Source organism: Aspergillus welwitschiae, assembly GCF_003344945.1.
Source record: "Aspergillus welwitschiae strain CBS 139.54b unplaced genomic scaffold BDQ94scaffold_16, whole genome shotgun sequence".
In the NCBI taxonomy this organism is placed as follows: domain Eukaryota; kingdom Fungi; phylum Ascomycota; class Eurotiomycetes; order Eurotiales; family Aspergillaceae; genus Aspergillus; species Aspergillus welwitschiae.
In genome coordinates, this window is record NW_020798710.1 from 586,552 (window position 1) to 611,119 (window position 24,568).

General features: G+C 50.0%; 8 protein-coding genes and 3 non-coding genes across 11 annotated transcripts; 8 read left to right on the top strand and 3 right to left on the bottom strand.

The window, feature by feature from the left end:
* The first annotated feature begins 687 nt into the window (after nt 1-687).
* On the top strand, nt 688-759 carry BDQ94DRAFT_t142. The gene has a single exon. It is a non-coding gene; the product is annotated as a tRNA-Gln (tRNA).
* Nucleotides 760-1,897: 1,138 nt separating this feature from the next.
* Nucleotides 1,898-1,969, top strand: BDQ94DRAFT_t143. The gene has a single exon. It is a non-coding gene; the product is annotated as a tRNA-Gln (tRNA).
* A 763-nt stretch (nt 1,970-2,732) lies between these two features.
* On the top strand, nt 2,733-2,804 carry BDQ94DRAFT_t144. The gene has a single exon. It is a non-coding gene; the product is annotated as a tRNA-Gln (tRNA).
* A 4,216-nt stretch (nt 2,805-7,020) lies between these two features.
* Nucleotides 7,021-9,032, top strand: BDQ94DRAFT_34787 (glycoside hydrolase family 16 protein). The gene is made up of 3 exons (XM_026775550.1): nt 7,021-7,312; nt 7,366-7,640; nt 7,783-9,032. Exons 1-3 carry the CDS (start codon nt 7,225-7,227, stop codon nt 8,644-8,646), a joined length of 1,227 nt encoding a protein of 408 aa, XP_026626367.1. The 5' UTR covers nt 7,021-7,224; the 3' UTR covers nt 8,647-9,032.
* BDQ94DRAFT_34790 (uncharacterized protein) lies at nt 9,033-11,194 on the bottom strand. The gene is made up of 2 exons (XM_026775551.1): nt 11,076-11,194; nt 9,033-10,983 (listed from the first exon to the last, which is right to left on the bottom strand). The coding sequence occupies exon 2, from the start codon at nt 10,784-10,786 to the stop codon at nt 9,419-9,421; it is 1,368 nt and encodes a 455-aa protein (XP_026626368.1). The 5' UTR covers nt 10,787-10,983; nt 11,076-11,194; the 3' UTR covers nt 9,033-9,418.
* Nucleotides 11,195-11,211: 17 nt separating this feature from the next.
* Nucleotides 11,212-13,053, top strand: BDQ94DRAFT_143979 (threonine--tRNA ligase MST1). The gene has a single exon (XM_026766360.1). It carries the CDS (start codon nt 11,386-11,388, stop codon nt 12,964-12,966), a length of 1,581 nt encoding a protein of 526 aa, XP_026626369.1. The 5' UTR covers nt 11,212-11,385; the 3' UTR covers nt 12,967-13,053.
* Nucleotides 13,054-13,249: 196 nt separating this feature from the next.
* BDQ94DRAFT_143981 (putative C6 transcription factor) lies at nt 13,250-16,740 on the top strand. Its single transcript, XM_026766361.1, has 7 exons — nt 13,250-13,881; nt 13,987-14,057; nt 14,191-14,593; nt 14,663-14,744; nt 14,796-15,582; nt 15,646-15,956; nt 16,008-16,740. The coding sequence occupies exons 1-7, from the start codon at nt 13,780-13,782 to the stop codon at nt 16,553-16,555; spliced, it is 2,304 nt and encodes a 767-aa protein (XP_026626370.1). The 5' UTR covers nt 13,250-13,779; the 3' UTR covers nt 16,556-16,740.
* Nucleotides 16,741-18,939, bottom strand: BDQ94DRAFT_143987 (putative MFS quinate transporter). The gene is made up of 4 exons (XM_026766362.1): nt 18,687-18,939; nt 18,264-18,617; nt 18,137-18,205; nt 16,741-18,070 (listed from the first exon to the last, which is right to left on the bottom strand). The coding sequence occupies exons 1-4, from the start codon at nt 18,778-18,780 to the stop codon at nt 17,001-17,003; spliced, it is 1,587 nt and encodes a 528-aa protein (XP_026626371.1). The 5' UTR covers nt 18,781-18,939; the 3' UTR covers nt 16,741-17,000.
* Nucleotides 18,940-19,241: 302 nt separating this feature from the next.
* On the top strand, nt 19,242-21,133 carry BDQ94DRAFT_143988 (putative TIM barrel metal-dependent hydrolase). The gene is made up of 2 exons (XM_026766363.1): nt 19,242-19,918; nt 20,057-21,133. The coding sequence occupies exons 1-2, from the start codon at nt 19,790-19,792 to the stop codon at nt 21,023-21,025; spliced, it is 1,098 nt and encodes a 365-aa protein (XP_026626372.1). The 5' UTR covers nt 19,242-19,789; the 3' UTR covers nt 21,026-21,133.
* A 1,630-nt stretch (nt 21,134-22,763) lies between these two features.
* Nucleotides 22,764-23,950, top strand: BDQ94DRAFT_143990 (type 1 glutamine amidotransferase domain-containing protein). Its single transcript, XM_026766364.1, has 2 exons — nt 22,764-23,791; nt 23,867-23,950. Exon 1 carries the CDS (start codon nt 22,840-22,842, stop codon nt 23,584-23,586), a length of 747 nt encoding a protein of 248 aa, XP_026626373.1. The 5' UTR covers nt 22,764-22,839; the 3' UTR covers nt 23,587-23,791; nt 23,867-23,950.
* Nucleotides 23,738-24,192, bottom strand: BDQ94DRAFT_170514 (uncharacterized protein; the record flags this gene model as incomplete). The annotated part of the gene is made up of 3 exons (XM_026771503.1): nt 23,738-23,791; nt 23,867-23,940; nt 24,018-24,192. 3 exons carry the CDS (start codon nt 24,190-24,192, stop codon nt 23,738-23,740), a joined length of 303 nt encoding a protein of 100 aa, XP_026626374.1.
* Between the last annotated feature and the right edge of the window lie 376 nt (nt 24,193-24,568).

Here is a 24,568-nt window from a genome sequence, read left to right on the forward strand (position 1 = left end):
TGCCCAAATTTCCAACATATGTATACCTTCGAGATTGCCCATGCTAATTCAGAGCAATCCAACTGGCAATTTCCCTGCTAATCCCTCTGCTTGATACGCTACGAAAACTCAGTTTGCTGCTTGCAAAATGAAGACCATCTCCTACTACCTGCTCGCACTTAAGCTTTGGGGGACCCAGGTACTCGCTGCACCTTCTTGTGTATGGGTCTATTTTCTTACAATGCGTGGAAATAGACACAAAGCACGATTATATACTGACGAACTTGACTTGCTCAGCCCGGCGGAAATCAAACATACGGATGCAATGTAGGAGACAGATTCAATCTAACATGTGATATACCAGAACCACCAACCTTTTACCCCATGTCCTGCATTTATAGATGTGTCTGTAATGATGGCTATGTTCTCGACAGGGTGAGTATACCCTGAAGGCATTATCGTTCACAGATAATATGCAATTGACGCTCTTTCATAATGGTCATTGTATTTCGTTTGGAGACTACCCTGCTGACAGTGACTATGGCGCATCGTTAGATGAGTAGTGCCATTATGGATGTCAGTGTGGTCAAAATTGTGATATAATTCCAAGATATCTTATGATCGTTGCCTCCCTGATGATTCCTTAAGGCTTGTTCCAAATGATTTGTGCTTATGTAACATAAAACGCACCGCCTTTTCAACAAATACGGTTGTGTAGTGTAATGGTCATCACTCTGGATTCTGATTCCAGCAATCCCGGTTCGATCCCGGGCACGACCTTTTTGTATCTCTTTTTTTTTTCCCCTCTTCACTATGCCCTCTCTCTGCGAGTCCTTGATAATAGCGGAGATTCGAGGTTCCAATCCATGTTGCCTCTTTTCCCAATCCACTGTCATCAACTACCACCCTTTTGCATGCCCATGCTCTACAACCCTTCACACCCACTCGCAACTTTAACCAACTCACCAAATTCCAGCAGACTACAAAACTGAACCATTCAACCCAACAGCCAACCACAAAAGACTACTGACATTGGTTCTCAGTACCCTGGAACCCCAATCTAAGGATGTCCAGACCCAATAGCCAACGGCCTTTCTCATACCTACCAGTCCCACGGCTCACCTACCGACGATACGTCAACTATCTTTCTACGATCTATGGATAGCCATGTGTCTGGCCAGGGCGGTACCCCACATATGAGGCAGTTCCACTGTTGACCAGAAGATGAGAATTTGGTCGCGGCCTTTGATCTAGACTCTTCGAAATTGAGTCCGCACAAAGCAAGGCATGCACATATGTTCAGGATTTGGTTCCACTGCTCGGCTACATTTACTGATATGTGGTTTTGGGCCGAATTGGTAGAAAGTATATTTATCTGTTCTGATACAATGCCGATTGCTTCCGGTATTGTGTTAAATAGGTGGACAAAGGGTTGGTGTTTCGTTTGGGTCACCTCGTGGAGGTGTGGTTGATGGCAGTAATGCGGGTGTATTGATTTGCTTGTGACTTATGTCCTCTTGTTCGGGACTCTTATGAAAGGCAGCAGCCCACCGCTGGCGTTTCATTGAGGGATATATCTGGTGATATCTTCGATGAGACGAGTACTGGCTCCAATACCTAACAGGTCACTGATTTCGTTGAACGCCTCAATGAGTGATGTCATCAGTACGCCGCTTATATATATCCCGGTAGGATGGTCAGTGACTTTGTAAGTAATAACGCTACAACCATCAATACCCTCTGCTTTATCACCCATAAGCGCACTCGGTTATAACCAACACATCTACTATATATTTCCCGGCTTATACACCACCAAGAGAGTCATAAGCACAAAAAATCACCTGTAGAATACCCCAATCCAGCATAGCAAGCATAATAATCTCAACTTTTCAAAAATTGCGAAATTCCGAAACTCCTAGGTCGTATGGGGTAATGGTTATCCCTTCGGATTTTGATTCCGACAATCCCGGTTCGATCCCGGGTACGACCTTTTTGCTTCTTGATTGCCTTGGATTGGGATAGTTGGGCGAAGAAAGGGAGGTTGTGGATCGTGGTGTCTTTTTGTAGATGCGTTGGGTGAGTGCGGGTACGTAGGTAGTTTGGATGGGTGATGTATCATGCAGAGTAGATATACCGTAGTTGCTTTCACAACGACTGATTTGATCACCAAGTAACTGCCTGGACCGTCACTAGTACGTACATGAAATATCACTGACGGTTTGGGTGCCCATTGCTGTGACTGCATCTATGAATGACGCATAACTGTACCTTGCGGTGTCGGAGGTTCGAACCCTAAGAAGGGATCAATGACAGACGTAAGGTCATCAAGTTCCTACCATTACCGGCCAGGGATATGCCAGGGCTCGGAGAACACGATTGGACGAGTGTTGTAAATGAAAAGTGGAGGGATTGACCGCATACATATAGGTACCTTGCATAGGGGAATGTCAGACTGAGCAAAAGCCATTAAAGGTAAGTATACCGAATGCGAAGATATAGCGTGACTAGTGTTAACTATGTTTACCTAATAATACACAGAAGTAACCACCCGCAGATATACTATTAACCGTAGTGAACACTGAAAACTAGGCTCATTAGTCCCTAGAATAACACAGAACAGCCTAACATAACACACACCACCATATCATGAAACTCTTCCTACCAACATACACAAGCATCCGAATGTCAACCAACAAATTTCATTCAATATTGCAGCATCATATAGTCAAAATAATCGCCCTGTCAACAACTAAGGTTGTGTAGTGTAATGGTCATCACTCTGGATTCTGATTCCAGCAATCCCGGTTCGATCCCGGGCACGACCTGATCTGATTTCCTTTTTTGCTTTTATTTCAACAAACATACTATCTAGCATAGCAATCGATAACAGTTTCGTTCCTGTCATATTAGACTGATAAACCAACGAACTAGGCTGTGGCACTAGAACTCCGGGAGAAGATTCTCAGAACGAAACCCGACCAAACCAAAGACAGGGCCAACGTGGATCCTGCGACACCTACCGGTTTAAATTAGCTTTATCCACATACACAGCTGGTTGCTACATAGGAGTATGATTTTGATATAACGGGCTGATATGTCGATCTGGTTATCAAGGAACCTATTGCTTGATTTTTCTTTAATAAAAAGATAGGGGAGATGTACATTGCTCTGGCACTATCTCTCCATGTGTAATAATAATATAATCAGGTATTTATTTCAGTCGAAATTTGTCTTACGTTACATGAGACAACATTATCTATTTACTATCTACTAGTAAATCGCCGAACCAAACTTGCCTTCCTCCGACACTAATGAATCTATGTATAGATCCCAATCTCCGAGTAGCTAAGACAAAGAAGCACTACCCCGAAAAATGTCTAAGTTCAAGCTTCCGGGTGGTTCTGTTTGCTTCTCTTGCTTGCGTTCTTCACTGGCATGTTTTCTTTGGGCTTACTGCTATGCCGGCTATTTTTGGGCGGTTGTCTTATCTATGATGTGGGGAATTAGGGCACCGCGTGCTATCGGTCCGGTTTGTGATGGCGGCAGTATTCCTGCAGAGGTTGCTTTTATTAGTCTAGACTAGAATATACTGCATGCTTAGACTAGTTGGTTAGTTTTGCTTCGGGCTGGGTTGGGCGACTGGGAAGAGTACGCTCTCACGTTTTGAGTAGTGAGTGCATATGGAGATGGAATACGGAGTATTGAAATACGATATTGGTAATATGAGCTAAGTACACAATACTAATTCATAGTAGTGGTGTTATATAATTATTTATAGGCTTTGAGGGTAATAGTAACTGATTGCTATGGCGCAGTAGGTTGAATTTCATTCACCTTGTTGGGTATAGTAGATAACAAAAATGCAAAGTTGCATCACACATAGGAAAGAAAATGAAAGGCTGGTTGCTGGCTTGTTTGTTGTCACCCTTTATGCGGGGCAACTGGCCTAGCATCAAGAGAAGCAAAACACAAACAAGCAATAGTGGCGGTCCAGCGTACGTGTGTACGAACGCCACTATGCAGGTAGTTTTTCCTTAATGTGGAATACGAAGACTTAAGGCCGACATGTTGCGCTAAATTGGATTTTCTCGTGCTTTGTTCGGAGAATTGCGAGACAGGTGCAGCTGCATATAGCGCGGGTTTGCGAGGTGGTTTGGCTGCCACCTGTTATTGATCGCTGTGGCGCGGCCAAGGTTCCGTAAGTGGGATACGTAGTGCGTTCCCGCTTGCGTAGTCGATCGACCGGCTCTTTCCCGTTGCGATCCCATACGGTGCGATCCTTCTACTCATTTTGTCTGGCTGATGACAATGGTGATGAGTGGTGGCTCTAAGCTCTGAGCTTTGCGAAAGCAGTACCCAGAAGGGCTTTCGAGTGAGTGAGAATTGTCGGCCTGGATGGGGCGTTGGGATGCCGAGGTGCTGTTCGGGTGGGGCATGCGGTGTGGGCTATCGTTGATATCGCAGGGAGTCAAAAGAGCGTGGACTCGATGGCTTTACGACCTGAGTAGATAGATATTATGCCGTAAATCTGAGATGATAGTATGTCCGTTGAAGACCGAAGTAGATGAGATCCCGCAATCTCCGATTAGTTGATATAGACCATCACCGCAAAGGAGATCAGACAGAAACAAAGCGGAATGTAGACTTTCCGGTCCATATCTGGATCTAGCGGGGAAGAGGACGCAGCGCCGGCGATAGAACGAGTTTGATTAGCGCGATGGATGGATTTGCTAGGTTTCTGAACCATATTCTGATGGAGGAAAGTCAAGGGCTTGAGCCTTGCAGGACCGGGGGGGTGTTAGTTGTCCTTGACAAGAAGGTGGGAGGGGAAGAAGATAAGGGGGGGGAATTGGAAAGAAGAGGGGAAAACAAGGGTCGGGTGATCAACGTGGCGCTGGATTTGGATTCGCCCAACAAGATGCGCATCCTCAGGCACGCCTTCCCCAACCTTTCATCAGGCATCTCCCAGGCATCTCCCAGGCATCAAGAGGTGAGATAGTAAGACACGTGATGTATCAACACACATGGTTAGATAAGCCCGTATGGTATGGTAACTGCAGAAGTTCAGCCCCCAAAGATAGATTACAGCAGGTGACCGGAGGGTTCGCAGAACTCGGTAAGGCCGGACAAACCAACAAGCTTGAGGTCGCATCCACTACTAGTCTACATCATCCACTGCATCCTTTACCTTCGTCTGTGAAGGAGGAGGGGTTCATGTCATCCTCCCTCCCTCCCTCAGGGGACGGGATAATTAAATGAATCAAACGACCTCCCCTGTCTGTCTCAGATTGAGGCTGATGCACCTGACAGACTCCCTATGATTTTGATTACCCTGTCCACCCGTACTTCTGACTCCTGCACGTTATTAGCCCATTCCCTGGTTTAATCTCCAGGAAATTGAGCCAGAAGCGCTCGGTAGTTCGGACCCTCTATCCGAATGCGTCTGCTTATCGCTGATGGACTGAGCGAGTGGGTAAGTAAGTTAGTTCCTGACTCTCTTGATTCCTTCTCAGTGCCACAAAACATGGTCCTTCTCGAGTCGCCTTCAAGCTCTTTGTTATAACATTATCCGGCTGAGACATTCTTCTCTTCCTGACCTCCAAAACATTTGGCCAACCGAGCTGGCGCTTAGACAAAGTTTCTATTTTATTCAGTTACCAGACTTATAATATTTTTTCCGGACTTGTCATCCGACACCGGTAGAAAGTTTTAGAACGGTCCCTCCGAGGGCGAGTGTCGTGCTTATTGCAGCCTGACTTTTAATTATTGCCCTTATTTTTATTTATTTTATTTTATTATTTTCACTTTCGCACTACTTACGGCCACTGGATGTTAGTGCATTGTGACCACTAGATTGGACGAATATGTTTACAATTTCAGTCTGTTCTAATGGTTGAACCACAGGTCCAATGTACCTGATCCATGGCTCGCATCGATTGGCCTCAATTGCATCGCAGCGTCAATGCTGCGACAATTCTCTGACAGGATCAGCAAGCGGGATATCCAACTGTTGGATCACAGATGCGCGGAAATTATCTATATGTGCACGAATATGCGACCGTGGCAAATCGTGGTTAAATACTTGGCCCCCTTGGCTCTCGGAGTTATTGCATCGTTGCCTAAAAAGGGCCGACACCGACTTGCTCCACGGTGACCCTATCGTTACCACTTTGTAGAAATTATCCACTCCTTCGTCTGACCCTAAGCGAATGACATCTTGGACCCCTTCCAACCCTTGACTAGACCGTTGATGACCCTCGGTTTCAAGGAGGAAGAGACAGGTGAGAACAAGGGGGCTGAGAAAAAAAAATACAAAAAACAAAAAGAAGGCATGTGTTGAAAGGAAGGATGAAAGCGGCGCAGGGGACCGAGGGAGAAAACCAAGAAAATAGCAAATCAGAGCGTGTGTAAGACACGCCGAAGGCACAAGCTTTTGTTCCTCTCTCGCTCCGCCTTCGTATACTGTACAGTGTGTACGCACTACGCAGTGCACACAGTGCACACGCCCTCGTTGCTTTCCCCGGCCGGTCAGCGCAACGAACGATCCTCCCGACCGAGTCGAAAAGTGGATAATACCAGCCTCTGCGAATGAGCATGCGCCTATCACAGCGGCCAACACTGGCTTTCTCACTGGGGCCGTCTCCAGTCGAGACTCCACTAGATCGATGTCGTCCTTTGCTCCTCCTTCAGTCGCCGTGTCTGACCACCTCAGCCGTGACGCAGACCTTGTCCAGTGCCTGCCCAGAATCCTCGCAAGGCCGAACCAGGGGATACACCTTTTTTTGCCCCCAGTTATCATCCTTGGGTCTCGTTGGTCCAACATGACTACTCCATAGCGGATGGAGTCTCCCTCAGGGGAAAAGTATTAATATCATACAATTTGTCTCCATGGCGGCATCCACTTGGCTAGCATCATTCACTGTGACCTTATTAGTACCAGTACTCTGCCCACTTCCCGTTCCATAGTAACGGAAGTCTAATATTCCCCTCTTCTTCCCTTTTTGGTTGCCCGGGTTCCTGGGTCTGTCGTTCGCTTTCTCTGCTAGAGTCTCTTAGTTACTTCACTACTATTTAATACATCGAGCGTCCCCCGACTCTACCCGCCTCTTCAATTTCATACCCCGGACGCACACAAGCAGGAGCTTCTTCCTTCGTTTTGTCTCTTGCTATAACCCTCGTTGTTAGCATTGAAGAACTTTTGATACTGTCGCTTCTGGCATTTACCACCCCCACAGCAACAACATCATGTACTTCTCCAAGACTGCTGTTGCGTTGGCTGCGGTGCTGCCCTTGGCCACCGCGCAGACCTACACAGACTGTGACCCTCTCAACAGTATGTTTCTTCTGTTCATACCCATATTTGTTCAGCGCTAACCGAGCGAACAGAGACCTGCCCTGCTGATACGGCTTTGAGCTCCACCACCTTCACCACTGATTTCACCACTGGCTCTTTCAGTGGCTGGATTGCTACCGCCAACAATGTCACCTTTACCGATGAGGGTGCCAACTTCGTCATCAGCGAGAAGGGTGAAGCTCCCACCATTGAGACCGATTTCTACTTCTTCTTCGGCAAGGCCGAGGTTGTCATGAAGGCCGCCAGTGGTACCGGTATCTGCAGCAGTGTTGTCCTGGAGTCGGATGATCTCGACGAGATTGACTGGGTAAGCTCTCTAATCCCCTCGGACACATAAATTATCATTCGACAGCCCCTATTGCCCCTGCCAACCCTATCATGCACGCTTAGCTGCACCCTTATCACCCAGTATGCATGGGATAGTAAGCTAACCAGATTGGGATATCCAGGAAGCTCTTGGTGGTGACACCACTCAGATTGAGACCAACTACTTCGGCAAGGGTGACACATCCTCCTACGACCGTGCTACCTGGGCAACCGTGTCGACCCCCCAGGAGACCTTCCACACCTACACCGTTGAGTGGACTGAATCTGCCACTACCTGGAGCATCGACGGCACTGTCGTGCGCACCCTTGCCTACAGCGATGCCCAGAGCGGTACTCGCTACCCCCAGACTCCCATGCGCTTGAAGCTTGGTATCTGGGCTGCTGGTGACTCCTCTGAGCCCGAGGGTACCATCGAGTGGGCCGGTGGTGAGACTGACTACTCCGACGGTCCCTTCACCATGACTGTCAAGTCTGTCAGCATCACCAACTATAACCCTGGCTCCTCCTACACCTACTCCGACAAGACCGGTGACTACACCAGCATTGTCGTCAACAACGGTACCTCCAGCTCTAGCGTCAGCTCCACCACCGGCTCGACCTCCAGCTCTACCTCCAGCTCCACCAGCTCCTCCTCCAGCTCTACCTCCAGCTCTGGCTCTACCTCCAGCTCTGGCTCTACCTCCAGCTCTGGCTCTACCTCCAGCTCTGGCTCTACCTCCAGCTCCGGCTCCAGCACCAGCTCTGGCTCCAGCACCAGCGCCTCCAGCGCCGCTGCCGCCGGCTCGTCCTCTGCCCTCATTGGCTCTGGCTCCAGCACCAGCAGCGGCTCCTCCGCCGCTGGCTCTGGCGCCGCCTCTGCTTCGGGCTCCGCCTCTGCTTCCTCCAGCGCTAGTGCCAGCGCCTCCCCCGTCTACACCGGTGCTGCCACCCAGGTCGGCGCCTCCACCAGTGTTCTCTTCGCTGGTCTCCTCGCCGCCCTTTTGTAAATTTACCCCTCCTCATCTTCGACGATATGATCATTATCAGTCCTTGATGCAACCTTTTCACTTCTCTTTCTGGGTCGTTTGGAAACTTACGCCCACCCTTTCCCCTGCTTTCACTGCATAGCTTATTTGGAACCGTTGGAAGTACATATTATCTGAGAGGAGTTGTCTGTTGGCGTTCCTCACCCCCACCGGCCATCAGACAGAAAGTCTTTCCTGCTACTACCCTATCACAATACTATTGCTACTATTATTGCCGTTGGTCTATCTCGGATTGAATCTCTTGCTGACTTGTTCGCTCTTCTACGCGTCGATATTAACGAAATGGGTCTTCTTTTTTGTCTTTCCCCGGACGTTCCTTTGCTGGAAAAAATCAAAGACTTAATTAGCTCAGAACTTAATGATATTAATTCATATCCAATGCAACCCAATCCATGTAAATAATACTACGCGCCATGCTACGCTGTGTTTCTTGGCCCGGGGTAACCACTCCCCAGACTAGACAACCGTTCCTGACAGGTAGGTGGTAAGCCATGTGTAACGTGAGACCCACGTGTGACTGTAACAAAGACAGGTGACAAAGAAAAAAAGAAAAAACAAAGGGAAAAATAGCGACGCGCGCCGCATCCCAAGAACTAAAACTAAACTAAACGCCGACTTGCATGTTTACCCCAACTTTCTCTGTCTTGGCCAGTTCAAATCATAATCAAAAACTAATATACCCATCATATGCATGTCTCATATTCACGTTAGTTAGCTTTTCAATAGTTCGCGCTCAGATAACAATATTTCTTCTTTGTTGCAGTATCTGAAGCTGATTCGATAGGTTTCGGACGACCTGGATGACCGGGCGATGATTGGTGGACGCTTCTCGAAAAAGGTCAGCTAGTGAGGGATCCGGGCTGGAGACGGCGCTTTCCGGCTCCGCGGTGATTGGGCGGAGCATGGCAGGTAAGTTGACGCCCAAGAGTGAGTTAACGAAGGTGCGCAGACGAGGTGGCTGGTCTGATTGTGGTACTGGTTCGGGCCCTGGATTATTAGGCCCGGGCGCATGAATAGAAGAGCTTGGCTTTGATTGTTTTGATTCGCGGGCTACGATGGTCCCGATTGATTCGAGATGGTCATCGAGCGTGGCGAGGTCGTTGGAGAGGGAATCGACTTTGGACTGCATGCGTGTGGTGAGCTGGTCGAGGTATTGTTCTCGTCGGGCCATTTGGGTGGCATGACGCGCGTCTTGAGTCAAGGTTTGAATGTTGTCGCCGCTGGCGATCAGACTATCTACCGCTGAGCGGATGTCGGCTCGGAGCGAGTCGAATTTGCCGGCTGCGATGCGGGTGGCTTGAAGACATCCCGTGAACTCGAGGTCTAGTTCGTGTTTGCTGCCTGGGTAGGCTTGCTTGAGTTCTGTGTGGATGTCGCGCAGCTTGGATTCGCTTTGTTTTAGTGTGCTGGTGAGAGGGTCTGTTTCGTTCAGGGTAGAGCTGAGCAGGGTCTCGAGCCGCGATTGTGAACTAGTGATGGTGTCCCGGGGGGCTGGTTGGTGGCGGGGGAGTTGTGGCTGGGGATATGGTGGGATGCAACTAGCTGGGTATAGAGTTGCTATTTTCTCCGAAGAACAAAGCGTTTGGTATTGTTGGACTATTTCGGGAAGGACGAGCATGTGAGCGATGGCGGCGATAAGCGCACAATTGAGAATTGTGCGTAGGAGTGACTCCAATAATTTCCATGTGCGAGGCTGGGTCGCTTTTGGTTGGCGAGATCTTTGTGTTCGCGTTGCCGCCGTGACATCTTGTTTGGGCGAGGGAGACTGTTGTTTCCCTTCTTGCGCCGAATCCTTGGGCGATTTTTGAGGCCTCCGTCTGAGAGGCCGCTTGGATCGAGCGGTGGGCGCAACCCAAGATCCTTCTGATAGAGGCGCTTCGTATATTGACGGCATAATTAGTTCTGGTCCCGAGGCGGATGAAGTGGAGGTAGACAGGGACTCAGATCCATAATTGCGGTTCCTTCTAGCTGGTCGAGGTGTTGGGCTTGAAGGCTCAGATGGCTGATGTTCATCTTGTTGCTCGTTCTCATGAGGTAAAGCTACAACCCAGGACTCGCCCAGAATTGAGCTGTCCTGGGGACGAGGTTTTCTGGTAGACATCAAGGTCTGTAGTCACAAGGTACAGGCCGGCTAATGGTAGCTTAATAGAAGCTTCAGTCTCTTGAGTCACTACACGATGTTGGCGAGCAGACAACGCGCACGCGAGCCGTTAATAGCAAGGGATAATGATGTAAGTTTCCATATACTGTAAAAGATAGCCCAGACGCATGTGAACAGTATCCGAATATATAGTGATACTAGCGAGGTCAGCTAATCTTCTCTTCAGCTGTAGCACCGCGCTATCACAGTAAAGAGAAAATGCGACAGAACCAACACTGCTGTAACTCACGTGAAGCAAAGGTACTTAGACAGAAATAGCAGTATGATTTTCAGTGACGAGCTAGTTTCACGATAACGGTGAGTGAGCGGCGGTGAACCAGGATGCCGATCCCAAGGTAGAAGAGGCAGATAGCTGGACTAGTCGACGATAGTATATCTAGATCGGCCTTCCAAACGTCCAGCCACCCGATGAAGTCGGTGGGGGACAATCACGGGAACGCGATTCCCAATCGGGAACTCGCGTTTCCAGTCACGGGCGACTTGAGGAAAATCCTCCAGTTTCACCATTTGGTCGCTGTCTCTGCCCGCTAGATCCCACCATGCGTCGACTGTCGCCCTTGTTACGGCAGCCTTTGCTTTCTCGGAAACCTCCAATCAGGGGACGATTGGTCCCTTGGCCATCAGTGAGGGCGCAATGGCTCTCATCGACGTCGTCCCGGCTCTGCTCGTGCTCTGACCCGCAGCCCGGACAGCCTCAGGCTCAATCTTCGACCCCAGCCGATTATCGCGCCCTGGGAACCTCCCAGGACCTTTTCACAACCTCAGTCTACAGCCCCGGATCGCCTCTGTTCCTCCCCAATGGCACCCATATCATCAACAAACTCATCACCTTTCTCCGCACGCAGTACCTTCAATACGGTTTTCGCGAAGTCCTGACCCCGACGATCTACAAACGTGCCCTCTGGGAAGTCTCCGGCCATTGGCAGAATTACAAAGATGATATGTACGAGGTGCGCGGTAGGGGGGCTACTGGAAATACGGATGGAGAAGCGGGAGAGGATGAGTCCTACGGCCTGAAGCCGATGAACTGCCCCGGCCACTGCCTGCTATTCAAATCGCAGACGCATTCTTACCGGGAACTGCCCATCCGCTACGCCGATTTCAGTCCGCTTCATCGGAATGAGGTTTCGGGTTCGTTAAGCGGACTTACCCGTGTCCGCCGTTTCCATCAAGACGATGGGCATATTTTCTGTCGACCGCAGCAGATTAAGGGGGAAATCGCTTCGGCACTTGGGTTCGTGGACTTGGTTATGACAACATTCGGACTGGGGCCGTATCGCTTAGTCCTTTCCACAAGGCCAGAGAAGGACTTCATCGGTAGTTTGGAGTTGTGGAATAGTGCCGAAGCTCAATTGCGCGAGGCACTCGACAATACAGGCAGGGAATGGGCCATGAACGAAGGTGACGGAGCATTCTACGGCCCCAAAATCGACATCCAGCTTCAAGACAAAGCAGGAAAATACCACCAACTCTCCACTATCCAGCTCGATATGAATCTCCCTCAGCGATTTGGGCTCGAGTACCAGGTCGCTGAAGGTGAGGAGGATTACAACCCGGAGACCCCAGGCAAGGCGACCCCGGTGATGATCCATCGGGCAAACTTCGGCTCTCTGGAGCGGTTCTTAGCGCTGCTCATTGAGGAATACGCTGGTCGCTGGCCGCTCTGGCTTTCTCCGCGCCAGGGTATCGTCCTAACCGTGAACCAAGATGAGGCTGTCGTACAGCAGGCTCACGAAGCGGCTGCCAAAATCTCTGGATTCCGCGCCCTTCAGCCCGGCCAAATGGGGACTGATGCACCCCAGCCCATCTCCTCGGTTGACTCCACATTCTTGATCGATGTGGATAGCAGTAGCCAATCGCTGAACAAGAAAATCCAGCGAGCCAAGCAGATGAAGTACAACCTCATCTTCATCCTGGGACCCAAGGACGTCGCTGCCTCTCGCATCACGGTGGACGTGACAGGTCAGCTGCAGAGCAAACCAGAACGTGGGGTGCAGAAGCTGCAAGACATCCTGACGCAACGTTTGGGCGAGAAGGCCTTGAAGAACCCTCGGGCCATTCCCCTACCCGTAGATGACGTGCACGAACTTCTGGTGCAGCTGGAGAAGCAATTTGTATAATACTATGACGGTGATGTGTAGATATAAATCATGTATAATAGAAACCATTATTTCGCACCCAAGTTGTCTGTGGGTGTTGGCCGGGAGATGATCGGCCCTCACACGGCCTCTGTATACTTGTGTATGGGCGACACGTGACTGTCCGATTAAGCTTAAATTGCATGCCTGATCCATCTACCGCTGCCTGAATTCCATGGCCGCAAAGGGTTAGAGCCCCCGGTGTCTGGCCTCCTGATTGGCCGTGTTGCAGTCGCACTCGCCCGAGATATCGTCATGCCGGTTGCGTTCCAATCTTTCCCAATTGTTCCGGCGCCGCCTCTCCCGCTACAAGATCGGCCCATCGGAGTGTCCGTCGACTGCTGGGATAACTCAGTTAGGACGCGAATCATCATAGTCAAGATGGCTGGAGTTGTCTCCTATCGGCATATCTTCAGGATGTTCTTTGGCGCAAGAATCAAACGATAAGGCTTTTTCTACACGGGTTCCAAGCTTTCCTCAACGGTCCACTTCTGATCAGATCATCATCGCGCCGCTCTTCCTTCCCCCCCCCACGACCCAGGGAAAGGTTCGACTCTTCTGGCTGGAATTAAGGTGCGCCCCTAAGCTTGTGGTGGCCATCGTCGTCTCACTTTTCTGGTTCCCTTTGACCCCCACTCGCCCTCCCTCTCGTCCCTTTCCCTTTCTCCTCTCGCCCCCCCCTCTCTTCCCCCTCCTCCTTCCCTTTCGCGTGATCGTGATTTTTCCCTTCTCTTCCATGGAGGCTGTCGCGACGTCTGTCCCGTCCCCCACGGCCTTCCTGGATTGTCCAATTCCATGGTCGTAGAATCCAAGCAGTCGGGCATGGCCGACGTGCCTACAAAGTCCAACCTTCCCCGGAAAAGCGCCTTTTCCTGCGAGGCTTGTCGCAAGCGAAAGGTGGGTTCCTTTGTCCCCCTTACGTTCGTGACTCGGATGACTTCCGAGATTAACATGTCGAATCATCATCTTCGCTTCGCTGGCTGTGCTGACTGGACCGGCTAGGTGAAATGCAACGGAGCCAGTCCGTCATGTTCGCGATGTGCGACACGCGGTGAGGTGTGCGTCTATAGTCTGTGAGTGTGGCTTATTTTTCTTTTCCTTCACCCTCGCTTCTTGGGACTTTTGCGTTCCCCCCCACCAGCCCGACCCGCTTTGTATTGCCCTATCGGCAAAATTGTCGATCACTATTGACTCTTTATTTGCTAGAGCTCCAACCTTATCTTATACGAAGCAGCTGGAAGCTCGCGTCGCTCAGCTGGAAGATGCTCTCTCCAAATTACGAAACCAACAACCCCCGGAACCCGTGTCGCGGAAGGGCGCCTCCCCTGCATCTCCCGGCGAGTCTAGCGCCAGCCCGGGTATCCGAACCCGCATCAAAGAAGAAGACGAAAACGAACAAGAGCTCGCCAGAGACTTTGAGGGTCTCAAGGTCGAACACGATGGTCGAATATCATTCCACGGCCCAACCAGCTTATTCCAGCTACCAAGCGGCCTCTTGAACGAGACTTCCTCCACGTCCCGTTTGGCTATGCAACTGGAGGGACGGAAGGAACGGCTTATCAACAATGCATGGCGGGAACGGGCCTTTGAGCAGATGGCCACCATGCCCGTAAGTATATTCCGGTCACACCATCAGATATAGAGGATGATATTAATGTTGATCTTATCGCTGTGACAGGAACCATTCCAGTATCTCCTCGATTCACACTGGTGTTGGATACAACCGCTCTTTGGCTTCGTTTATCGACCTACGTTCACTCGTTAGTTGCCTCTCCGTTAGCCGATGCTGGTGATGCTCTGACACCTTGCAGGTGATATGAAAGTCAACGGCCCCTATTACACCGACGCCCTGTTGAACGCCATTCTTGCCCACTCAGTACGATGGTGCAAATTGGAGCCTAAAATTGGGCCAATTCTGGACTCCTTCGAAGGCGGGGCGCAGTTCTCTCACCGTGCTGTATCAGGCCTCTATGATTCGCTCAAAGCCGGCTACGTCGGCATTCCAACGATTCAGACCTTACTTCTCCTGAGTGCGCAGGAGTTCGGACGAGGCAACCGAAGTCAGGCGTGGTTATACAGTGGAATGGCCTTTAGGATACTGGACGACCTTGGAATAAACATCGACAGTCGGAAGTACTCTGATAGCGCTCACCTGACTGATGAGGATATCGAGCTCAGGAACCGTCTCTTTTGGAGCTGCTATTTCTGGGATAAACTGATCTCATTGTACTTCGGCCGTTCCCCCACGATGCAACACTCCCGGGTCAGCCCTCCTCGGATGATCTTGGATGACACAGCCGAGGTCGAGCTTTGGACACCTCATGGCGTCGAATTCCCTGATGGCACTCACTATCCGCCCACCCAGGCTCACTCTACATCGTGCTTCATGAAGATGTGCGGCCTGGCAGAGATTCTTAACCAAATATTAATCCATATCTATGATCCTCTTCGACAGGTTTCGGAAGTAGAATACTATAACTGCATCCAGGAACAAGCCGCTAATCTGGCTGACTGGTGGGAGGAGCTTCCCGATTACTTGAAGCTACTGCCCATGGATCTTCCTCCATATTCCCCTCCAAGTCACATTGTGACCCTGAAGTGCGTACCTTTTCCCTGCCCGATTTTCTCGCCACGTCTCGTCATTCTAACGCTGTTACTTAGCTGTCTCTACCATACCATCAACATCCTCCTCCACCGGCCCGTCCTCTGCTCCAAATCGAACCGCGAATCTAACGACAAAAGTCATCTGATCCAATGCATGACATCTGCGACTACGATTCTGACCCTCTTCGACTTGTACCGCCGTACTTTTGGTGACAGTCATGTCGTACTGTCTCTCTCCTACAGCGTATACACTGCAGCATCTATTTTCTTGCTCGAAATCCAGGCTCTGAAGTATGCTGCTCCGGGTACCCTCGACAAGTTGAAGTACTGCATTTATGCACTGGAGCGAGTCAAAGGGACAAGTCCTGGTATGTTTGCCGATAACTGAAAGTGAACACTGCAGCTAATGCGTACAACAGTCATCAGCACAGCCTTAAGTCTCATCTACCAGGAGCTGCAAAAGCTTCAAATCGACATTCATATTGTTCTACCCACAGCCCAACCTCAACAGCCTCCACAACAAAGTCAAACCCAACCCCAACCCCAATCCCAACTTCAACAGCGAACTCGAACCCATCATAGCCATTCTCCTTCCCAACATCAGACACCACCCCCGTCGAATATCTCCAGTAATACTTCTCAACGCGTCTCCCCTGTACAGCAGCAACCACCACAAGCAGATTATCCTATCACCTCCATGCACACTGCTGGCATGAGCTCTGCAGCCTCGATGTTACCAGGCTATAATTACCAAACGCCCATTGCCGATTTCGAGCTGTCGCAGACCAATATGCCGCAGGTGACTGCCACACATCTAATTGGCGGTATGCCAAATGCCATGCTGACGCTGGATAACCCTGGTGCATACGAGATTACTCCTGAGGTTTTCGAGGCGTTTTCCTATGCGGAGCCTATAACGACGAATATGGCACCTACAGTTGATTACGGGTGGGATAGACACACTTGATACCAGAGGCAGAATGTAGCTGCAGGATACGAGGGAACGATGTACTACCTAAGGCGAATTGGCTCCAAAGTATCTCGATAGATTAATTGAATGACTGTACTTTTTTGTACTTATCGACGTGTATGTAATTCTATCGAGAATTCCGCATGTGTAGAATTACAGTTGAATAATTGAGAACAATCGAACGTGTAAACTAAGCTATCTAAGTGGCTTAAATGATAACAAGCTGCATGCTTTTATGTCTTTGATGTATCCGTCCCAATCCACATCAGCCCGGATTTCCATCCGAAAGTAATTATGCAACATCGTCCCCATCAGAAACCCAGAGATGGGGACTCCACAGGTGTAAGTATATAGGTATAAGGTAATGTAAAAGGTGAGGTATCAAAAATGGAGGGTATATATCGAAAATAAACGTCCTTGAGATGTAATGTTTCTGGAAAATCTACAGAGGCACACTTTTGCTGTCCACTTGCTTGGCATCGACACTGCCCTCGCCGGCAGTGGAGGCCGAGGACGAGGCAACATCCTTCGGCTTTGCACGCCAGCGCAGGTACCATGGGCAATCGAAGAGATCGCCCATGCGCTCCATAGGGACACCTTTGGTCTCGGGCATCCAGATACCGAGGATGATGATGCCCAGAAAGCAGATGATGGCCCAGAATAGATACGCACCCCAGACGTTAAGGGAGACGAACATGTTGGGTGTCACGCGCACGACGGCAAATTGGAAGAACCAATGCAAAGTCATGCTGAGAGCGTAGCTCACGTTGCGAATGCGAGTGGGGAAGATTTCTGTACCATACAGGTAAGGGATGGTGCAGAGGCCGACGGACCAGCCAACGGCGTAGATGAAGACGGATGCAATGGCGGCATTGGAGGCGTTCTCATTCTTAGCGGCGCCCGGTTGCAGACCCATGTAAGCGCCCATGTAGATGTGAGCAGCTAGCTGGAGACTCAGCCCCATCAACGCGCAGCGACGTCGGCCCAGGTAATCAATGAAAACCCAAGTAAACGCCATGGTGAAGACGACCTTGACAATGCCATATGCACCTGAGGAAATAAGAGATTCGGCGTTTCCAGTGATGCCAGCATACTGGAAAATATTAGAAATGTAGTAGGTGATACCGTTGCCTCCTGTCCATTGGGCGATGGTTTGCATGGTCATCAGGAGCCAGAACCGCTGCCGATAATTAGGGTTTAACTGGGATTCCTTGAAAGCTTGCCAATGACTGACAGACGCCAAGTCTGCTGCCTTGGCGCGCACTTGAGCTTCAATTGTGTTAAATTCCTCATCAACCTCGGGATCGGAAATGTCTTTCCCACGGAACCGAGCTAGCACAGCTCGCGCCTCCTCGGGCCGCTGCTTGGACACCAGATAACGAGGTGTCTCAGGTACGATGAAGGAGGCAAAGAAAGCTAAGCCCGTAGGGATTAGTGGAATCGACTGGACCAGGCGATATTGTTCCCGGGTAGGGGCCATATGCAGGTCGGCCCCATAGTTGACAAAGAACCCTGTTGGAGCGACATGTCAGACAACGCCACATGTGAAACTAGCGGTTAACGAGAGCGTTAGCTTACCCACAGTGAGGATGGTGAGCAAAACCACCATGTAAACGCTCACTACCAAGCCTCTAGTCCTCGCCGGCGCTATCATCGATATTAGCACTTTTATAGTACATGTACATTAATCTCCGAGATTACCTACCGATCTCTGACAGGTACAAGGGCGTAGTCACTGTTAAGGCACCAGCGCCCAGACCACTCCAAATTCTAGCAAACAATAATAGACCATAGATGCCGGAGGAGAAGACCTGGATGAAAAGACCCGATCCCCAGACCAAACAAGACAGTTGCCATGTCCGTACTCGACCCAAGCGATCATTCAAGTCCAGCGAGAACAGCGCACCAAATGCGGCACCCAACACATTAAAGGAGGTTATGTTCGCCTTGCGATTGGCCAGGCCAGTGGCATCGTGAGTCCAGTTAGAGGACAAAAGGTTAAAGTCGACCATGAACGACTCGAGCTTGACGCTGGCACTGTAGCCACCCTCATCGTAACCTGCAGCCCCGCCCACCAGTTAGAATGCGATCTCTCGTGTATAACAGCACGGCGTGAAGATGACGTTACCTTTAGGAATACTGCCACAGGCTATAATAAAGATCACTAAGGCATAATAGGGATTTGTGGTCCACCGAGACCAGTCAATCGCCTTCCATCCCATGATGGCGAAGCGGGAGGAGCCGCGATGGAGCTGGAATCAGCTATTTTGGGATATTAGCCGACGAGATAATAGACGTGTATTAAGCACTATGGAGATATCTGGGGAAGCTCCAGTTTGAACCGATTGCTGCCTTGCTGGGTACGTATCCGAAGGGGGCCCGGGGGGGGGGGGGGGGGGGGGGGGGGGGGGGGGGGGGGGGGGGGGGGGGGAGAATGATTAGGAGGCAAGCCACACGATGCGAGTCAGGCCAGACGAGTGGACGGAGAACAAGCGAGGCGAGGAACAAAACTCGGAAAGGAGAGAATATCCACTCGGAAGGAGGAGGGCCGAGAAGGGGGGGGGCAGAAGAGAGGAGGAATGAGACGCACGGGATCCAGAGGGGCGTGACTCGCCTCTCGGTCAACTTCCGCAGGTTCTTCTCGCTCTCTCTCCTCTCCTTTTTCTTTGGTACACACGCTAATGCACTTCTTATCACCATTCGGGAATAGAACGCCTTCAATACTTGGTATGCATCTATTCTAATGTCTGATATTGAACTATCTATAATTCCGAGGCTGAATTCATCTAGTGATATCTATATATCTAGATCTAAACCACTGTATTCTCTGCTCTCAATAGCACCATGCGTGCACACTTCGCCTGCATGTCAGATCGGGCGGGTCGTTCCGCCTGCATCCACTCGGGCCATTACCGTTGCCTGTGAATAACTCCGCTCCCCGTGGCTCTGCATTTCGCTTAGATACACGTCCGATCTGGCTTGGTTCAACAGTCAAACGTCTTTGGTTGTCATTGGTTGCCGATCAGAGAAAAAGAAAGTGGACATATCCAATGTCGCTCACGTGTAAGTGGCCCCCTTGCGGCCACATTCCGACCTCATCATACCGGTTTTCGTACTTCAGCGACACCATCCCGCCTTTCGCTGGTGACCGGTGGGTCAGGGACTGTTTCATTCCTCACGTTTACTGGCATCCGTCCGGTAACACAATCGGGAAGCCGATGAGCTGCCGTAATGTCTTTATCCACAGTTTTGACTAGACGGGTCGTCCTTGGCTTTGCACCTAGCCTAATAGAGAGCATGATATCGATGCAGAAATGTTCCTTAAGAGCAGCTGTGGGAACGCTGCGGCTCAGCTGTCCTGTGAGTTTGTCACACCTGTGTTGGACATCTACACCTCCTGCTATTCCTCCTACCCATACTTAACCTCTCTACCTCGCCCTTGATGACGTCTTGACAATGCTCTCGTCCTCGATGCCCACCATGCTTACCACGTTCCAGCCCAGGACAGGCCTGCTTGAATCTCCTCGGGCCTTGTTCAGCACTGCACATCTGAAGGAGGAGCGACAACTATGCAAGGAGGGAACGACAACCCTCCAGCCTATCCCACTGAAGTATCGGATTCCCCGAGGGACGTGGGATACACATATGCACGTTGTGGAACCAGAGCGCTTCCCAGTTTCCGCGAATGCAGTCTATCAGCCTCCCGAACATACCGTTGACGATGCGATGAATTTCGAATCTACCCTTGGCATCGAGAAAATTGTATTGGTTCAGCCATCTATTTACGGAACCGATAACTCTTGTCTACTTGAAGCACTCAAAACTCTCGGACCTTCTCGCGGGCGAGGAGTCGTGGTGATTGATCCGACCAACATAGACACCAAGACCCTAGAGGAGTGGCATCTGCTGGGAGTACGCGGCGTGCGGGTGAATCTCAAGTCCGTGGGCAAGGTGCTCAGCGAGCATGAGCTGACAGAGACGCTGCTGCAACATGCGCAAATAGTACGGCCCTTTGGGTGGACTATCCAGGTCTACGTATCCTTGGATATGGTTCCCCTGTTGGAGAGAGTTGTCCCACAGCTCGGAGTCAAGCTGTGTATTGACCATTTTGGAGGGCCAGATTTGACAGCAGTCCAACACGACGGGGAATCGTTTAACCCCTATATGCTGCCGGGATTTTCCTCGTTAATCTCGCTTCTGCGAGGCGGAGAGACCTACGTGAAGATCTCCGCCCCGTACCGTCTCAGCAAGGACGAGGAATATCGAGACCTGGAAGCGATGGCCCAGGAGTTCCTTGAAGCAGCTCCGGACCGTGTGATATATGCCACCGACTGGCCACACACGCGGTTCTCTGGCGTGGACATCGAACCATTCACCGAGACATGTCTACGGATATGTGCGAAGGAACCTGGATTGGCGGAGCGGGTGTTTCGAGATAACGCCGAGGAAATGTTGAGGGGGGTATAGTTCATTCTCTGATTTGATAGCGTCCAGCCAGCCCGCATAGCCCCCCTATTACGAGTTACGACATCGCATAGCATACCATACCAAGAAATGTCATTCAGAATTTTCCCAGCCATCAGGAAGCGGCCCTGCAGATCGTGAAACGAGTGAGCTGTTCAATTCGGCCAGGTTCCGAGGTGTATAAGTCGACTGCATAATGTAATCGGATTTACGGTAGAATTTGCCGAGACGTCGGCAACAGTGGAGACCGGCAAAGTGCACGGAAAAGCGAGTCAGGAGCACCTTCAAGCAATAAAAATAATAAATTCCCCAGATTATAAAGATTATTGTAAGTCCTACTGGATAATATGATAGGAACCAGTATTGTCTCCCCCCATAGAAATAACCGGGGAAGAATGACCCGGAGTTCAGGATCAATCCCAAAGGTGCACGGGTACGACTTTAGCCTCGGACAGAATCCGATACGTATGCCAACAAACACCAACTCACACCTGTAAACTAGCTAACCAGATTGATACTACCAAGTATGGTTCGTTTGACGGGGGAGTTATGCTTTTCCTCGGAAAATTGCAAATTTTTCGTTGGATAGAGTTTGGACGCTCCAGCTCTGAATACCCTTATCAGATCCGGGAATAGGCGAGCGAGGTTCATCCGCGGGTACCGAGCCCTAGTTAGTTATTTAGTTTACATAAAAGAGAGTAGCAGTTAGTTAACTGATTAGTTAACTGATTACTTAGTAAGAAGAAAGGGCTCAACTTCTCTTTCTTCCCTGAAGAAGGCGAATCTGGGTTGGATCCACAAGAAGGTAGGTTTGACTTGGTCCGGGAGGTTCTAGAATCTTGGGGTGTCTATTCTGGATCCAATCTTGGAGGGGGAAATATTAGCGAGCAGTTGGACTGGTAGTTAGATAACTAGGGATTGTTGTATATGGGGATGTGTAATAGTAGATGACTCGTGACTTTGATAAGCCGTATGACTCGTGTACGGGTCTGAGCACTTGCATGGGAGGAGTTATGGCTGCAGGAAGCTTGCTGTGAGTATGAGGTGTACTGTCTGTTTGCTTGCTTGCAAGGTCACTGCACTGCGTTTTGCGCGAGTCGAGAATACGAGCTGCGTGCTGCAAGTGGGTATTCCTCGTGACTTGGATTGATTCCGTGAAGGTTGGGTAGCGGGTTGATAGGCATACTATGTTCTGTGTTTCTCGGTTGTACAAATTGCTATTTGTAACTATTAGTGGCTGTGGGATATTCATATTCGATGAAGAAGGGTGGGTAGTATAGACTTGGATTATAGTTGAATTAGATGCATGTAGTTTGATGTAGAATTCCACACACTCTAAAGCTCTTCTGCGTCCCTATCTAGTATTGGTCTAATTTTTTTCTGCATCGAATAATACACTCCTATTCGATCTAGTTGTTGATAATATTGTGAAACTAATAGAGTCCAGCGTCCGAGATATACACGCCGGGAGCATACTATTACCACCAAGTTCCCACTGACGAATGCATACTTTCTTTCACAATTCAATGCTGCTAAGTATCTCTCACTATACTACTAGTATTCATATCAAGATCTATGATACATTACATTGCATTAAATCATAATGAAGAGTAAAAGTCGAAGCACCGCCAACCCAACAACCAGTTCCACTCCCTACGTCATCGGGATGTCACCACCACCACCACCATCAACTATAAACACCATCACCACCGCAGCTCGAACCTTACATCCACCCTAATTAACAATAATCTACTACCAAACACTGAATTGAATCTACCACATAACATCCAAATAACTCCCTAGAAAGGATCTTCAAAATGCCACCCAAAAAGGTCCTCATAATCCTCAGCGACGCGACCTCCTTCCCCCTGCACAATACCTCCTCCGGCACGCAAGAACAACCAACCGGCTTCTTCCTCCCCGAACTCGCCAAACCACTCTCCAAACTCCTCTCCGCCGGCCACGAAGTCACCTTCGCCTCTCCTAAGGGTCAAACCCCTCAACCCGACCCGAACAGCGAATCCCTCCTCACCTTCGCCGGCAACTTCTACGAACGCCGGCGCGAACAAGAGCTCATCGAGCGCATGCGCCGCGAGAACGGCTTTTCCTCGCCGCGCCCCTTCGCTAGCATCTCCGACGACGAACTGAAGACGTTCGCGGCGGTGTTCATCCCAGGCGGACATGCGCCGCTCGTAGACCTAGGTGGTGATAAGGAGCTGGGCAGGATCTTGAGGTACTTTCATGGGGAGAATAAGCCCACGGCGGCGATCTGTCATGGGCCGTTGGCGTTGTTGAGTACGAGGGTTAGTGGGGATGGGGAGTTCGTGTACAAGGGGTACGAGATTACGTGTTGGAGTGATGCGGAGGAGAAGGTTATGGAGACGTTGTTGAGGGGGGAGATTGAGAAGGTGGAGAGTCAGTTGAGGGATGCTGGGGCTGTGATGGTAGAGGGGGGAAGGGAGAAGTTGGGTAAGACGACGCTTTGTAGGGAGTTGTTGACGGGGGCGAATCCGTTGGCGGCGGAGGAGTTGGGGGAGAGGTTTGTTAGGATGGTTAGTGTTTAGATTTATTTAATTTATTTACTAGCTAGACTTGTTGATATGTTGTTGAGGAATAGGTGTAGTGTACAATAGTTTGAATACTTCATTGCTTTGTGTGGGTAAATATGTGGACGAGTATATTCCCATCCATGATGTGGAACAGTAGATCAATCAATCAATCATCATCCGTGTTCTCCTCTGCTTCTGCCGTGCAGATGAACTGGGGACCCTACATTCATCTTCATTAGTACGTATCCCAGTCGAGGCAATTCTTCGACTGTCATGATGGTGGTGTTTTACTTACAATAGTATAACAACACTTCACAGTTCCACCCTGGGGACACTGATCCGTCCACTCAAGTCCATCCATCGACTGGCCTACAACGACAAACACACAATCATTAGCATTGATCCACCACAAGCAAAGGACAGTCACAAGGTATGCTGAAACATACAATTCTTCCCCACCTTAGCAATCGAATCCCCCGGCGTATCAGAGAAACTATCGCAGCAATACGGGTCCTGGATCATGCCCGTGCCGTCCTGCGCCATGAGACAATAGTAGTCGCTGCCGGCGGCGACAAGGGTAGTCGATGCGGCGAGGGTGAAGAGAATGGATTTAAGATGCATTTTGTTCCGATTTACTTCAAGATAATAGAGAAAGATGAAAAGAGAGAGGAACCGAAGTGGATGGTGAAATCCTACTAGCTAGTGAGGTGATCCCGTTAGGTATTTGAATAACCCCGGAAATAAGGATTGACTCGTGTAGTAGGGATAGACGGATGTTGCAAGGTACGTGCGTAGTATGTAGACGCGTCCTGCCTGCCTCCCGTCCTTGTTTGATGATTGTCTGTATCCCTTGCGTGGCGGGTTCGAGGCATGGCGGCTGGCACATGGTATGTATGTATTGACTGTGGTACATGTGTTATGTAGCAGGTTGGGTTGGGTGGGTGAGTTATGAGATTGTGGTGTGGCGAGTAAATGTTGATGGCTTGATGCGTATTAT

Coding starts and splice junctions, on each gene's coding strand:
- BDQ94DRAFT_34787 (XM_026775550.1), top strand. CDS start 7,225: ATGTACTTCTCCAAGACTGCTGTTGCGTTGGCTGCGGTGCTGCCCTTG. Junction 7,313..7,365: donor AGACTGTGACCCTCTCAACA/GTATGTTTCTTC, acceptor CCGAGCGAACAG/AGACCTGCCCTGCTGATACG. Junction 7,641..7,782: donor ATCTCGACGAGATTGACTGG/GTAAGCTCTCTA, acceptor TGGGATATCCAG/GAAGCTCTTGGTGGTGACAC.
- BDQ94DRAFT_34790 (XM_026775551.1), bottom strand. CDS start 10,786: ATGTCTACCAGAAAACCTCGTCCCCAGGACAGCTCAATTCTGGGCGAG.
- BDQ94DRAFT_143979 (XM_026766360.1), top strand. CDS start 11,386: ATGCGTCGACTGTCGCCCTTGTTACGGCAGCCTTTGCTTTCTCGGAAA.
- BDQ94DRAFT_143981 (XM_026766361.1), top strand. CDS start 13,780: ATGGTCGTAGAATCCAAGCAGTCGGGCATGGCCGACGTGCCTACAAAG. Junction 14,745..14,795: donor TTATCGACCTACGTTCACTC/GTTAGTTGCCTC, acceptor GACACCTTGCAG/GTGATATGAAAGTCAACGGC. Junction 15,583..15,645: donor AGTCACATTGTGACCCTGAA/GTGCGTACCTTT, acceptor GCTGTTACTTAG/CTGTCTCTACCATACCATCA.
- BDQ94DRAFT_143987 (XM_026766362.1), bottom strand. CDS start 18,780: ATGGGATGGAAGGCGATTGACTGGTCTCGGTGGACCACAAATCCCTAT. Junction 18,618..18,686: donor CTGTGGCAGTATTCCTAAAG/GTAACGTCATCT, acceptor GCGGGGCTGCAG/GTTACGATGAGGGTGGCTAC. Junction 18,206..18,263: donor CTTGTACCTGTCAGAGATCG/GTAGGTAATCTC, acceptor TATCGATGATAG/CGCCGGCGAGGACTAGAGGC.
- BDQ94DRAFT_143988 (XM_026766363.1), top strand. CDS start 19,790: ATGTCTTTATCCACAGTTTTGACTAGACGGGTCGTCCTTGGCTTTGCA. Junction 19,919..20,056: donor CGCTGCGGCTCAGCTGTCCT/GTGAGTTTGTCA, acceptor ACCACGTTCCAG/CCCAGGACAGGCCTGCTTGA.
- BDQ94DRAFT_143990 (XM_026766364.1), top strand. CDS start 22,840: ATGCCACCCAAAAAGGTCCTCATAATCCTCAGCGACGCGACCTCCTTC.